Source organism: Carya illinoinensis, chromosome 1 (genome assembly GCF_018687715.1).
Source record: "Carya illinoinensis cultivar Pawnee chromosome 1, C.illinoinensisPawnee_v1, whole genome shotgun sequence".
NCBI lineage: Eukaryota > Viridiplantae > Streptophyta > Magnoliopsida > Fagales > Juglandaceae > Carya > Carya illinoinensis.
This window is the reverse complement of record NC_056752.1, coordinates 53,074,937-53,089,321: the sequence shown is the minus strand read 5'-3', so window position 1 is coordinate 53,089,321 and position 14,385 is coordinate 53,074,937. Positions and strand designations below refer to the sequence as shown.

General features: G+C 35.8%; 3 protein-coding genes across 29 annotated transcripts; all 3 read left to right on the top strand.

Annotated features, from left to right (window-relative positions):
* Positions 1-663: 663 nt before the first annotated feature.
* LOC122285682 (magnesium transporter MRS2-10) lies at positions 664-6,541 on the top strand. Of its 2 annotated transcripts, XM_043095369.1 has the most exons (7): positions 664-895; positions 981-1,082; positions 1,847-2,478; positions 3,706-3,834; positions 4,510-4,842; positions 4,993-5,040; positions 5,569-6,541. In XM_043095369.1, exons 3-7 carry the CDS (start codon positions 1,885-1,887, stop codon positions 5,797-5,799), a joined length of 1,335 nt encoding a protein of 444 aa, XP_042951303.1. In that variant the 5' UTR covers positions 664-895; positions 981-1,082; positions 1,847-1,884; the 3' UTR covers positions 5,800-6,541. The 2 variants fall into 2 exon arrangements, with proteins under 2 accessions (XP_042951303.1, XP_042951304.1); XM_043095370.1 differs by lacking the exon at positions 664-895 and having other exon boundaries at positions 902-1,082.
* A 791-nt stretch (positions 6,542-7,332) lies between these two features.
* LOC122285541 (pentatricopeptide repeat-containing protein At1g80880, mitochondrial) lies at positions 7,333-12,912 on the top strand. Of its 26 annotated transcripts, none has more exons than XR_006232991.1 (6): positions 7,333-8,032; positions 8,919-10,301; positions 10,501-10,620; positions 10,827-10,863; positions 10,950-11,001; positions 12,692-12,912. XR_006232991.1 is itself a non-coding variant. In XM_043095368.1 (2 exons), the coding sequence occupies exons 1-2, from the start codon at positions 7,410-7,412 to the stop codon at positions 9,988-9,990; spliced, it is 1,695 nt and encodes a 564-aa protein (XP_042951302.1). In that variant the 5' UTR covers positions 7,333-7,409; the 3' UTR covers positions 9,991-10,302. The 26 variants fall into 26 exon arrangements, 1 of the variants encoding a protein (XP_042951302.1); XR_006232961.1 differs by having other exon boundaries at positions 10,827-10,874; XR_006233003.1 differs by lacking the exon at positions 12,692-12,912 and adding an exon at positions 11,828-11,988 and having other exon boundaries at positions 10,827-10,874.
* On the top strand, positions 10,095-13,032 carry LOC122301069 (early nodulin-like protein 1). The gene is made up of 4 exons (XM_043112151.1): positions 10,095-10,155; positions 10,251-10,301; positions 10,606-10,620; positions 12,692-13,032. The coding sequence occupies exons 1-4, from the start codon at positions 10,095-10,097 to the stop codon at positions 13,030-13,032; spliced, it is 468 nt and encodes a 155-aa protein (XP_042968085.1).
* The last annotated feature ends 1,353 nt before the right edge of the window (positions 13,033-14,385 follow it).

Below are 14,385 nucleotides of genomic sequence, written 5' to 3'. Positions count from 1 at the left end.
AGGCCATTTTAATACTAATTATTTATAATATATTATATCAGTCATTATTAATATTTATATTTGCCTAATTATTTTTCTTTCTTCCCATATATCTTAAGAACTCACTTAAGTCATAGGAAAATATTAGTATATTTTCTGAGTTTGTTCTATCATTTTAATCGTTTATATATTTAATTTTTTTATTTAATTAATGATTAAAAAAGTAAATTTTAGTATATTAATATATATTTTTTATTTTTAAAAATATTTAAATATATTAAAAAAATATAAAAAAATTTATACTGGGCACTCCCATCAATAAAAGCTGGCCGGCACCAACGATCACTCACAAGTCAGGACCTGTTGGGTATTTGAATCTCGGGTCAAAGTACCAACGGTCACTCATAAGTCCCGATTTATTTCTTGAAATTATTTAAATAAGTGATTTATATATATATATATTTTTTTTAATTTATCATTTTTTTAAAATTAATTATGCACATTTATAAATATCATTTCTATTTTAAAAAATAAAAAAGCAGCAAACCTGAGTTCTTGCTTGTGGCACTTTACAACGATTATAATTTAGGAAAAAATTACTCTGCCGCCTAATTACAGTATATTGTTTATGAAATTTATTTTAATTAATAATTAAAAATTTAATTATTAAGTATATTAATATGTTTTAATTTTTTAAAAATATTAAAAAATAAAAATAAAAATAAAAAATGACTAGCAATAAAATGGAGCGGGCTACTCCTAACCTCCTATAATTTATCACGCCACCGTATTAAATTATTAATTTTATTCTCCGGATTCCAGCTCTGAATTCTATTGCTTCGAGCACACCCAACCACTGCCAATTTATACTTCTTTTTATGATGGTCGCTCTTCCTCAGCGAGGGTTCACTTTCTGGTAAATCTAAGGCTCCTATGTTTTCCCGAATTTTTGTTTACATTTACATTTTCATATGATCTTTTCTTTTCTCTTCGTATTTTAGCTTTATGTTTTCGCGTGACCGATCTGTACGATCAACGACAGTCGTTCAACCGAGATACCAGATCATCTGTCCGGGAAGATCGCCCTAATTTCTTTGTTGCAGGTAGTTACCGTTATTTCCTGGTGCACAGCTTGAGTACGATTCTTCTTTGTTTTTAATCTTTTTAATAATAGATTTAATTTACGTAAAAGCATGTACATCTAATATACATGGTCGCGCGTGCGTGTACACGCTGCTTGAGTCCTTAAAGTTCTTCTTCAAATCATGAAGAAAGATACTCGTCCTTCCTCCTTTTGTTAGCGGATAGATCGAGTGAAAGAATGATTAAATATGACGTATCATGTTGTTTTAGCTTTATGAGAATGCGCTATCTTCTAAGTTAGTTGAAGAAGTCGAACTCTGTGTTGTGCCTAGCCAAATGGAGTTTTAGTTCTTATGGGTCTCAATTTTTGGACGATTTGAGTTTAAACGAGCCATGAAATTCATAAGATTGCTATGCTCATTTTTTTTTTGTCTTATGTATCACAGCCAATATTCAAGAGTATTAAGGCATCTTGTTTGGCCAGTCCAAGTTATAGGCATTGTCTTTTTGAAGGTTTGATTTTTGCGTACCATGCAACATCTTTCAACTTATAAAAAAACATCTTTCAACTTATTAAGTTAGATCATCCACTAGACGATTACATATACTGAAAACCTAAATACAAAGTGCTTACAGTGAATGAGTTGCATCATTACTTATCACGGGTAAGCTTTCTTCAAGGCAAGCAAGTGCCTTAGTGATATGATTTTAAATCTCATCTTTGCAACTTGTAATTGTAATTGTAACTGTACCATTAAAACAATGGGTGCATTTGATTTTTCAGCTGTTTAAGAAGTTGTGGTGGTTAAAAACTCATTGTTAATGGCGGATCTTAAAGAACACCTGCTCCCTCCGAAAACTCATTCAGCTATAGACCTGAGGGATGCAGCTTATCGATCTCCAGCCAGTGGGCGGCAACCTTTTCAGGGAATGGATGTTTTGGGGCTGAAGAAGCGGGGCCAAGGCCTTCGATCTTGGATTCGTGTTGATGCATCTGGGAATTCCCAAGTCATTGAGGTTGACAAATTCACTATGATGCGGCGTTGTGATCTTCCCGCCCGCGATCTGCGGCTGCTTGATCCCTTATTTGTTTACCCCTCAACGATCCTGGGTAGGGAGAAGGCTATTGTTGTAAACTTGGAGCAAATTCGTTGTATTATCACTGCCGATGAGGTTCTTTTATTAAATTCCCTAGATAGTTCTGTATTGCATTATGTGGTGGAGCTACAACGTCGATTGACAACAAATGCTGCAAGTGAGGTCTGGCAGTCAGATGCCACCGACTTGAACCAAAGGAGGGGAAGTAGAAATTTGGAAAATGTTGTGTTTGGGAGCCCATCACCAGACTATTTGCCATTTGAGTTTAGGGCCCTTGAAGTTGCCTTGGAGGCTGCTTGTACATTTCTTGATTCTCAGGTGCGTACAGGATCAACTCTAAATGTACAATTCACTCACTGTTAGTCTTTGCTCTCTCCCTCGTTTGTCAGTGCATTTGTTAGAGCTATATGAGGGTTGTTTAAACTTTTGGCCAAGATGAGTGCTTTCTACCGTTAGTAAAAGACCTTTTTTCTGAAATATTCACCCAAGTCATATATCCTTTCTATACCTGTTTATGGGCTTGGCAGGCTTCATTGACTATTAAACAAACTGTAGAAGTGCAAGTCATCCCTTTCCTGGACTTCAATCTGCTGAGTTTGGTTCTTGTTCCTGTCTTCAGTTTTGCTCACATATAGGGAGATGACACAAAAAATTATGGGTATGGACTGGGCCTTTAGCATTCATGTGAAACAAAAAGAATTTGGTTCTCTCAATATGAGAGGGGTGATAGAGGGGCTGGAGAGTATAAATACAGGACATAGATTTATTTTTAGAAGCCTGAAGAAGTTGAGAGCTAACATTTCTCATGGAAATAAAAGTTTTGGCCCTTCTGTTGAACTTTGAACCATGGTTTTCTCCTACTTATATTGGAGATATTTTTGACATCTTATTCTGACTGTTAGAAGGAAAAAAAGTTCACCAGAGGCAACATTATATGCACTGGTCTTTTGGTTGGTAGGGGAAAAAAAGAAAAAGAAACATGGGTTCAAATTGTGCCATGAAAAAAATTGAAAAAGGACCAAAATGATAGATGGATAATAATTTCTCTATTTCATCCTTAACTCATAAGCAGCAGTTTGAAGATTGTTGTACACTAGATTCTAATGATTAATGGATTTGGTGAAGGTCCATTTGTGTTTATGCATTTTGGAAGGTCCCTTGGATTTTTTGATGGTGATACTTGTGTTCAAACAGTATTTAATTTGTGCAGCATTGTTCAGCTCCTGTTTAGGTTTTTAGTCTTCTCTTTCACAATGCTTCTACATCTATCTTCAAATCTGTAGGGGAAATCAGAGCTCTTATGGGTCTTTCTGTGATAACGTTTTATCCCCCCCCCCCCCCCCCCCCCCCCCCCCCCCCCCCCCCCCCCCCCCCCCTTTTCCTCTCTCTCTCTCTCTCTCTCTCTCTCTCTGGGACTGCTTGTGCTCTTTGTTAATGTGAAGGTCACGTTAGCCTGTTTCATCATGTATTTATTGGTTTGGAGCATGTGTATCAACTGTTAACATGAATATCTCATAACTCATTTGATATTTGAATTTTCCAAAGGCAGCAGGATTAGAAATTGAAGCATATCCATTACTAGATGAACTTACATCTAAGATCAGTACACTCAATTTGGAACGAGCGCGTAGATTGAAAAGCAGGCTTGTTGCGTTGACTCGAAGAGTGCAGAAGGTACTGTATAGTTGCTAGGGCTATTGATGGGTTTAGTACATGTCTGGCAGGATCACACTAAAAATTTGAAACCTAAGAACCTAAAACACAGATTTATAAAAAGATGAAATCAAATTCAAATTCAAATAGAAGTACAGAAAAGCACATCTAATTCGAGTATGTATTTCTGTAATATATCTGTCATGTATTCATTCTTTGTTAAGAAGACGAATTTATCTTTAAAATAATTTATCGATGTATATATATATATATGTTTCACTACTTTGTATTATAATAAGAATCAGATCTTAATCCAATCAAATATCCAAGTTTATTTTCGACCTGATAATGACCAAATCTTAAGAAGTACCATATTTGAACTTGGACTGTCAAATCTTATTTGATGCTGATCAAATTTTGATCAATTTTTTTTTTTGATAATTAATAAGAATTTTATTATCACGAATAGGCATAACCCAAGTACACAGGAAGTATACAAATGTTTGATCAGTTTAGTGACCATATCCCTACCACACCTATTGACAGCCCTATATCTTTCATGTTATTCATTTTTTTGTACTTATCCAAATAAAATTTTGCAAAAGGTATCTTTTTTCTTCCTTCCCCCTGCACCCCTTCTCCCCCCCTCCTCTTCTCCTTTTCCTACTGCTCTCATTTTTGAGTTGCATCTACTAGGTTAGAGATGAAATAGAGCAACTCATGGATGATGATGGAGATATGGCTGAAATGTATCTTACGGAGAAGAAAAAAAGGATGGAAACATCATTTTGTGGTGATCTGTCATTGATGGGATACAGATCAACAGATGTTACATCTGTTTCTGCTCCTGTTTCTCCTTTTTCTTCACCCCGTGAAGCCCGGAAACTTGAGAAAAGCTTGAGCATTGTAAGGAGCAGACACGAGAGCATGAGGAGTTCTGAGAGTGCCACAGAAAGTATAGAAGAGCTCGAGATGTTGTTGGAAGCATATTTTGTTGTCATTGATAGCACCCTAAACAAGTTGACATCGGTATTACAGCATACATTATGTTACTATTTTTACTTCTTGTTCTTGGGCTATGCCTATTTATCTCATCAATAAAAAAAAATAGTATTTTTACTTCTCATTTTCTTGTGTAGGATTAAGCGACTAAAAATCATTTTCTTAAACTTGTTTCAGTTGAAGGAGTACATCGATGACACGGAAGATTTCATCAATATCCAGCTGGTACTTTTTTTTTTTCCCCTTTTAATTTCCCCTTACTTGGTATATGTACTAAAATCCAAGCACTTGATCCAAACAGAAAGAACATCACAGGATACCCTAGTGGCATTCATCTTTATGTCAAAAGGTTCCAATGCCAACGCTCACCACTCATAAGCATACCAGGAGGCATCCTCTTAGAAAATTTCATAACAATCTTATTATCTGTTGAAAATGTTTTGGTTGACCTCCATCAAGGATGTTGATATCTATTCAACCAAATAATTCCATTACAGTAAACGATTTCTATCAATAGCTTTTAGTACCCCTAAAAATGTGATACAAACATATATCTAGAAGCCAATAGAAAATTCAAGGTGATAATGAGATTAGTGAAAGCCAAAAACCATACAAGTCGCAACAAACAGGCCACACAGAATTATTTTGAAGATTTATGATGAGGTCATTGTCTGAGTCTTTAATCCCAATGACATCATTTATACTAAAACAAGCATTTAAAAATGGAAGTTGATATGAGGTTTATGCATGCAGGATAACGTTCGGAATCAGCTGATCCAATTTGAGCTGCTACTCACAACTGCTACATTTGTTGTTGCGATCTTTGGGGTGGTGGCAGGGATCTTTGGCATGAACTTTGAAATATCCTTATTCGATCACACTAGTGCATTTAAGTGGGTACTTGTAATCACAGGAATTATTGGGGTTGCGATATTCAGCGCATTCATGTGGTTCTTCAAGCACAGAAGGCTAATGCAACTATAAATTTGTCACGAGACTGCAACTAGGAAAGTACAGAGGAGAAAATCATTATTGTTTTACCCTTGTACTCTAAAGATATTATGGTAGATATTGGCTCTATTTTAGAGCAATTCTTTTGAGTCAATATAGGTTCAATTGTAAGAAATTTTGTTAGAATGTCCATTAATTGCATATTAGGGCGGGGAACGTCCTATCTATCAAATGTGTCTTAGAAGGGCGGAGCACTATGATTGTAATTGGTATGGAGAAGTGAACCGTTGGGTATATAGTTGGAGAAGTAGCAGTGGATACTAGGTTTGAGAAGATTGTTCTCCAAGCCGAGTCACCCGTGGATGGCAGCGGCCTCCGCATTCCGAATATTGAAGAATTTAACCTATAATCCAAGATATCTCAATGCTGGCTTGCATCAGAGCCTTAAAAGCTGGCCTGCACTAGAAGATCCGGTATGCGCTCTCAGTTGCCCCTGCTTGTTTTAACTTTTGTAGTGGAAAGGGTCTGCCGCTATATACCTTCTTAATAGACATGTTTTATGTTCTTTGGTAATGTGATGTGCAGCGTGCTTAGTAACACTCGTGTGGAAATACATGAGGCAGTATGCTGTGTCGGTTTTTAGAACTGGGTAAAGTCAACATTTCTTTATGACTCGTGATTTTAATACATCTAATTTTATTTTGGAATAAATTGTACAAACTCCGTCTGGTTACAAAAGACTTGAAGGTGGTTAATATTGATTATAATCCAGCGACGGTAAAGGGTGCTGCGAAGAGGTTTTCCTGGACTCGATGCTAACGAGTATTGGGAAGAGGTTTTTGCTTCTTGATTTGGTGGATGTGACAGATAAATGAAACTCGGGCTATGATAAGTTACTAAGATCTCCAAAACTTATTTATTTGTTTTTTACACGAAAAATTCTATGTTTACTATACAACTACTAAAATGTTTACATCACGGAACTTTAATTTAATTTGAAAGATAATTTTAAAATTTGAATTTTATAAATTACATCTTACCATTTAGGACAGATCTGGCAAGTGAGATGGGATGAGATCTATTTTATTATTATAATTTTTTAAAATTTTCATACAAAATAAAATAAATAATTTAACTTTTTCAAATCTCAATTAAATTTTTAAAATTTTAAAATAATAATAATATTAAAAAATAATATTTTAAACTTTTTTTTATAAAATTTTTTATCTCACTATCCAAACCTACCCTAAGTAATGTAGATGGTATGTTCTAGATATAGACTTAAGAATAGAGTAACTTTACTTACAAATCATTGATCTACTTATGTGTATTTTCTTGTTTTTTTATTTTATTTTAACATACAAGTTTTAAATAGACAAACTTAAGAAGATCATACTTAAAAAAAGTATAATAAAATTATTATTTATTAATGAGTTCCACTCTTTTATAAATAATTTATATAAGATTTATCTATTTAAAACTTGTACATATTATTAGTAGTTAAACCTGTTTTTACATGCAACACTCCTGGTTAAATAGGTATTAAAACTGGTCGGTAAAATAGATTAGATACTATCTATATACACGCATATAAACTTAACGGTTAAGTACTCCAAAATGTCGCACTGCTTTTGGTAGACCCGATGGCACATCTTCCCTCCCTTGCGAGGAGACTGCCACGAACGGATCCGCACTTCTTCCTACCCTTCTCCATACTCCACCCCATCACTCGATCACCCTCTCCTTCTCCGGCTACAGCTATACTTCAGCCATTCCTTCGTTACCTCTTTCGCGCATTTCATCAAACATGTAATTTACCCCCTTCACGGACCCGCTGTTTCTCAACCTTCCAACCCTTCTCAGCTCAAAATTACCAATATCCATTTGACTTTGACAATTACAAATTCAAAACCACCCACGGCACGCACGACCCGGGTCTTCCCCGATTCCTTGAGATGCTCAGAGGAGTCTCCCAGTGTTCCTCAGAAGCGAAGGCCATGGTGTCTCTTGACGAGTCAGGCATCGAAGTGAATCGAGAAATTGTTTGCTCTGCGATTTGGGAATCGAGGGAAGAGTGGAGACTGGCATTTTTGGCTTTCAAATTGGGTGAGAAATGGGGCTGCACTGATGAAAAAGCTTGCTATTTGATGATATGGATTTTGGGCGATCATAGAAAGTTTAATATTGCTTGGTGTTTGATTCGGGACATGCACACACACCGTTTTAAAATGGACACTCGTCGGGCAATGCTTATTATGATTGATAGGTGAGGTTGTGCTCTTGTCTCACTCTACTTTGTTTAAAGTAAGGTATGTTACATGTATGTTGTCATTGATTGATATAAGTATGCGTCAATATACATATATTGCTTTTCTACTAGTTCACACTATTTGTAGTTGTAAAACTGATATTTGAGATAGTAACTGTAGTTTTTCTACCATATAAAGCTTAAAAAGTGATTCTATGGGGTTGTCTAAGTTCTTGCTTTGGTGCATCCACGCAAGTTGATTCGAGCTTCTAAAGTTTTTTTTTTGATAAGTTGATTGGAACTTAAAGTTCTAAGATTTTCACACTAGTTTCTCTTTTCATTCCTGAATAACGACTTTTTTCCTTGTATAATTCAAAGAGTTTTAGATCCATATATATTATGCTAAGTTTCGTGATATAGTTAGAAGAACTCGGGATCATCTCTGATTGTATTTCTTTTGCTGAGTTTCCCGTTCAGTTGCCAGGTACTACATTTGGACGTAGGTCAAACCACATAAATATTTGTTTTGTTTCTCTTAGTTATTTTGCTGTAGTTTCTTATTTGTATTGGGTGCTTGTAAAAGAATATTAAACACATAATAATTAATAAAAGAAAAAAATATCACGTGGTGTAAAAAAAAAAAAAAAACCAAAGCGATTAGTGTAAAACTTTCCTCACAAAGTTTTATGTTCTCCTTCTTTCTTGCCGTTCTCAATTTGTTAACATCTCATACTTCATGCAGATGGATTTGCTGAAGTTTGCATTTTAATGTTTGAGTGAAAATTGTCAATAATTAAATGTGATGCAGGAGAATACTGGATAAATATTATGCTTTATCTTTAATTATACACAAATGTTAATTCAAGTTATTGATCTATCTATGTTTCCATTTGGTAATAATCAGATATGCATCTGCAAATGATCCATGCAAGGCCATTCGAACATTCCACATAATGGAGACATTCAGGTTGACCCCTGATCAGGAAGCATTCCACACCGTTCTGAAGGCACTCTGTAAATATGGAAACATTGAGGAGGCTGAAGAATTTATGTTTGTAAACAAAAAATTATTCCCACTGGAGACTGAGGGCTTTAACATTATTCTCAATGCATGGTGTAATGCATCTCTAGATGTATTTGAAGCAAAGAGAGTTTGGAGAGAAATGTCTAGATGCTGTATTACACCAGATGCAACTTCATATACCCTCATGATTTCCTGTTTCTCAAAGGTCGGGAATCTCTTTGATTCACTTAGACTCTATGATGAAATGAAGAAACGAAGTTGGATCATAGGCCTTGAGGTTTACAATTCATTAATATACGTACTAACTCAAGAGAATTGCTTTGAGGAAGCTCTCAAAATCCTGGAGAAAATGAAAGGTTTAGGTTTGCAACCGGATTCTACCACTTACAACTCAATGATACACCCTCTGTGTGAAGCAAAAAGGTTTGAGGAGGCAAGAAATATATTGACCACTATGATGCAGGAGAATCTCATTCCAACCATGGAGACTTACCATGCATTTCTTAAGAGTGCAGGTTTTGAGGGAACATTGGAAGTTCTTAATCGAATGAAGAAAGCTGGTTTAGGTCCTACTGGGGATACCTTTCTAATAATTCTTGGCAAGTTCTTCGAACTGGAGCAACCTGACCATGCATTGAAGGTATTTGTGGAAATGAAACAATATGAAATAGTGCCCAATTCCTCGCATTACTCGGTGCTGGTACAAGGGCTGGCAGTGTGTGGGTGGTTGATCAAGGCCAGGGAGTTCTATACCGAGATGAGATCAAATGGATTTTTAGAAGACCCAAAGCTTAAGAAGCTCTTGAAGGAACCAGTCCGATGCAGTGTACATGAAGGGAAGGGCCGGGTCCAACGGGTTGATAGAGATGAGAGGGCGAATCATAGGAAAGACAGAAGTATGAGATGTACAAATCATACCCACCAATCGAGAAAGAAGAAGAAATCAATCTAAAAGTCCAATTTATAACTTTGACTGGACATAAAAAGCATGACAAGTTATCTGTGCCATTTGATATGATAAATGAGGTGCTTTTGCTGGTTGTAAATATTGAAAGAATGACTGAAGAACCTCCTGCTTCAAGAGGTTTGATTGGGGAGTTATGGCTTAGGCCATCTGGTTCTCACTTCTCAATAACCTACCAATTGATTTGGCATGCCCAGAGAGAAGCAGCTTTGTCATTTTTCTCTTAACAAGAAAATTTTCTTCCCCAGTGTTCAAACATCTGAGAGTTTACTCTTTCAAATTGTTGCCATATACTTCAGGTATGCTCCTTCTTTTTTTACTTTTTTCTTTCTTTTTTTTTAATTTTTTTTTTCTTTTTATCATTGTGGTTCATGAGGCCTTCATGGCTTGGGGGGGCTAAAACATCTGGCAATTGGTTCAGTAACATGATTTTCCAATTCATAGGGTTTACAACACTGAGGTTTTTCTTTTTTCTTTTTTTTTTTTTTTTTTGTAAAGAAACATTTAAAGCGTCCTGTTTTCTCTGATTGGGCTGGAGATCTGTTTTCGGGAGCTGATGATTAGGTTCATTGTCACCATTTTCTTTTCTTTTTCTTCAATTAGGTGCTTTGCCTCAAGGTATGTTTGGACTGTTTTGTGTCTTTACATTTCTTTTAACGTCTTCTGGATTGTTTAGATCCCCCCCCTCTTCCTCCCCCCTTCCCTATCCCCTACCCAAAATAATGGAAAGAAAACACAAGTTGAATGTGGAGCAAAAATGAGTTTCTGCTAAATCACAATTTATTGGAGTTTTCTTATCATGGTGCCACTTCCTTATGCTCTAGGAAATGAAAAAGGATACCCCAGTTCCCACCCTGAAAGGTTCCTGAAAGGTTGGTTGGTCCATTTTAACTGATTTAAGTTATATTGACTCCCTTATCCAACACTCGATTGCTTTGTTTTGACAGGATCTAATTTCAACTGCTAATTCCCACCACCATTTGCATCCCAGAGTTGAGAGTATGTGTACTTTTGGCCACTATGAAGTTTCATTGCCCTTATGAAAACGAAAATCAGGGATCCAAGGGTCCTCTGTTTTTATTTTTCCTTCTCTTTTTCCCCAATTAATATCGACAATAGAGTTAGGTGCCCAAAAAAGTGGTGGTGATGTATGTTTTTAATGATGCATTTTGAGACCTGGGATGCCTGACAATCCCAATGGCAAATGGCCTGACATCAAGGTCAAACGAGACCAGGGGACCAGAGGTGCAAGGAAAAGCTTATGAGTTGGTCCGTGCTTGCAAGAAAAAAGCAATACCGTAAGGTCCACATAGGAGTAAAGTAATAATCTTTTACGAAAAATATCAACGGTTATTTTCTGTTGGGATAAGGCAATCCTTCCATACTTTGTTAATTGTACATAATCTTTGTTAAGCTAGTTGGCTGCATGTTTCTATATTTTTCTTGTAGCTATTTATTTTTTTTCCAAATAATTTTTACAACTCTCAAATTCTTATTTGTAGAAGATAATTTTCTGTTAAAATGAGAGTTTCTTAATAAAAATTAAGATCTGCCCCCTCTCATTTTTTTTTTTTTTAAAAAGTTCCACTTAGGATTTTAAACAGATTGAGATTAAAAAATTACTTCTTCATGAATGAAAGCGTGTGCGATTGACAGTCTTGCACATTATTAACTTCCACTTTATTGCTTTAATTCAAATCCTTTTTCGTTGTTTTCTTTTTTAATATTTTTGTGTGTGGACTGCTTTAATTAAATAAAAATAATTCATCAAGTAAATGGGTAGCAAGCAACTACTGATGGAAACGCATGTGACCCTTATCTGTAGAAGTCCAGGTATTTTCAAATTTTCTTGAACCAAGTCGAAGACAACTATCCAGCGCTCTCTCTCTTTCCTCAAGAAGCGTCTCTGTGTGTGTGTGTCTCTCTCTCTCCTCGTTAAAAGCGGCAGTCAAATCTCAACGGATACAGAAAAAGAAAGCATTACCACCAACCAGAGAAAAACACGATGATGTCCAGCTCAACCCACCTAATTTTCTCCCTCTTGCTCATCTCCGCCGCTACTACACTTTGTCCTATACATGCCACCGATCACATTGTCGGTGCCAACCGCGGCTGGAACCCCAACATCAACTATACCCTTTGGGCCAACAATCATACCTTCTATGTTGGCGACCTTATCTGTAACCCCTCTCTCTCTCTCTCTCTCTCTCTCTCTCTCTCTATGTTAGATCTGTTCCAATATGCAGATTCTAGATACATATTCTGTATTTGTGGGTAAACCCGCTCTCTGTTTTACTACTAAAGCAAAATTCATGTTCTTTCAAGAAAGGAAAACTGAGAAATTTATTCTTAGTGAGTGTAAGACCGAGCGATACAAATGACACTAGTTCTAGTTGTCCCAAAACCTTCAAAGTGATTTTATAACTAAGAATAACACATATCAAAGTGATATGTTTCTGTTACTTATCGGGGGGGGGGGTGGTTTCAAAGGAATGAATTTCAAACACGCAAGATTCGCTCTCTTTTGTCAGCTCTTTGCATTTTTTTCCCGTGTATTATGTGGCTAGGTTTGTATGTTTTTCTTTTTATAGGTTAAGCTTTGTAAGTTATCATTGTCAAAGTGTATTTTTGTTACGCATTTGGTTACCATTTTTTTGTTAGAAGTCTTTAACTTGACTTTTTTTAACAGCATTTAGGTACCAAAAGAACCAGTACAATGTGTTTGAGGTAAACCAGACTGGCTATGACAACTGCACCACTGAAGGTGCAGTTGGAAACTGGAGCAGTGGCAAAGATTTCATACCCCTCAACGATGCCAAGAGGTATTACTTCATTTGTGGCAATGGTCAGTGCTATAGTGGAATGAAGGTATCTGTTCTTGTCCATCCTCTGCCGCCGCCCCCATCTTCCTCCATCACACATTCGAATTCCTCATCGGATTCTGCTGTCCCTGTGGTTCTGCAGCAGAAAGGATTCGGGGTTCTCATTGTGTCTTTTGCTATCAGTTGGCTTGGATCTGGGTGGATGTAGTGCTAGCTGGATGTTTTGGCTTTGTTTTGAAGATGGTCAATCTGAGGGCAGTGTATTATTTGTCTGTTTAATTCTCTGAAGTGTTTGGTTTTTGTTTTTGAATTTTAGTGTTTGGTTTAAGTTATAATATTGGGGAACGTCTTCAAATATACTAAATTTCTAGTAGCTTGGTTGCGGTAAACTGATATCTTAAATTATACTATGTTTTTATCTCACTTTAATTATTATGGTAATACTATCATTTCAATACAAATAAAAATAATAATAATAAGAACTGGGAGGAGTGTATTATATGGTATTTTTCTTTCTTTAAAGTATATCAAAGACTAAAGAGTACTAGTTGTGGACTCAACATAGTTATATTTTAACTAAAGTTTAATTAGGTTGCATAAAACTCACAATAATAGACTCAATAAATCTACAGTATTTTTAACTTTGATCATTTTCACTAGCCAAATCTAGTCAGCCTAAGAGCACTAGTAGTAGTTTTAATAAATTTTAGTTAAAATTTGATTAGAAAATTTATTTTTATAAATTTTAGACAGTCATTTTTTACAAGATCAAATAATAGGTTCAATAAATCTTTCACTATTCTATTAAAATATTAATTTTAAAATTTTTATTATTTTAATTCTAATTATAATTTAAATATGATTGTATTAAAGATTATGATTCCATTATATTTTTTGTTTTATTCCCACCATAATCGAACTCTCCAAAAAAACCACCATAATAAAAGTCATCTTTGTCTCAAAAACACGATCTCATTTCATCCAAATCCCAAGATCTTGTCTTCTTACGAGCAACCGAACCATTTTGCCCCCGTCGTCGTCTCCCAAGATCTCATCTTCTTACCAACTCTGTATTATCCGTTGAAGCTGTCTTTGTTGACTTCTCTACAACTTCTCTCCGACAAAGTTGTCTCCATCGACTTCTCTGCAATTTCTTTTCTGTCGAGTTCTTCCTACGGTAACAATTTCATTAATCTCATTAGCAGCTCTGAGGTTATGGTCTGATTGGTTTGTAGAGTGGGGTGGTGATGGCCTGATTGGTTTGCCGGGTTTAGGACTTGGGAGCAAACACTAAACAGAAGAGCCTAGCTGAAATCTTTCAAGTGTCTTGCTTTCTTTGCCTGTATTAAAAATTTTTGAACTGCCTTGGTTGGTGAGGTCCTGGTTTTTGTGTAGTATCGAGCTGTTAAAAAGTATTTTTCCCTCTTGGATAATCTGTTGCGACATTTAATGTTTCTCCTCTACATTGCATGCCTTAGCAGAAAATCGTTTATGTGATCGAGCTAATTGAACTGTATCTGACAGGGATGCAAATGTGTGCCACTCATTTTGGTTTGCACCA

Coding starts and splice junctions, on each gene's coding strand:
- LOC122285682 (XM_043095369.1), top strand. CDS start 1,885: ATGGCGGATCTTAAAGAACACCTGCTCCCTCCGAAAACTCATTCAGCT. Junction 3,835..4,509: donor TGACTCGAAGAGTGCAGAAG/GTACTGTATAGT, acceptor TGCATCTACTAG/GTTAGAGATGAAATAGAGCA. Junction 5,041..5,568: donor ATTTCATCAATATCCAGCTG/GTACTTTTTTTT, acceptor TTATGCATGCAG/GATAACGTTCGGAATCAGCT.
- LOC122301069 (XM_043112151.1), top strand. CDS start 10,095: ATGACTGAAGAACCTCCTGCTTCAAGAGGTTTGATTGGGGAGTTATGG. Junction 10,156..10,250: donor GTTATGGCTTAGGCCATCTG/GTTCTCACTTCT, acceptor TTTCTTCCCCAG/TGTTCAAACATCTGAGAGTT.
- LOC122285541 (XM_043095368.1), top strand. CDS start 7,410: ATGGCACATCTTCCCTCCCTTGCGAGGAGACTGCCACGAACGGATCCG. Junction 8,033..8,918: donor ATGCTTATTATGATTGATAG/GTGAGGTTGTGC, acceptor GGTAATAATCAG/ATATGCATCTGCAAATGATC.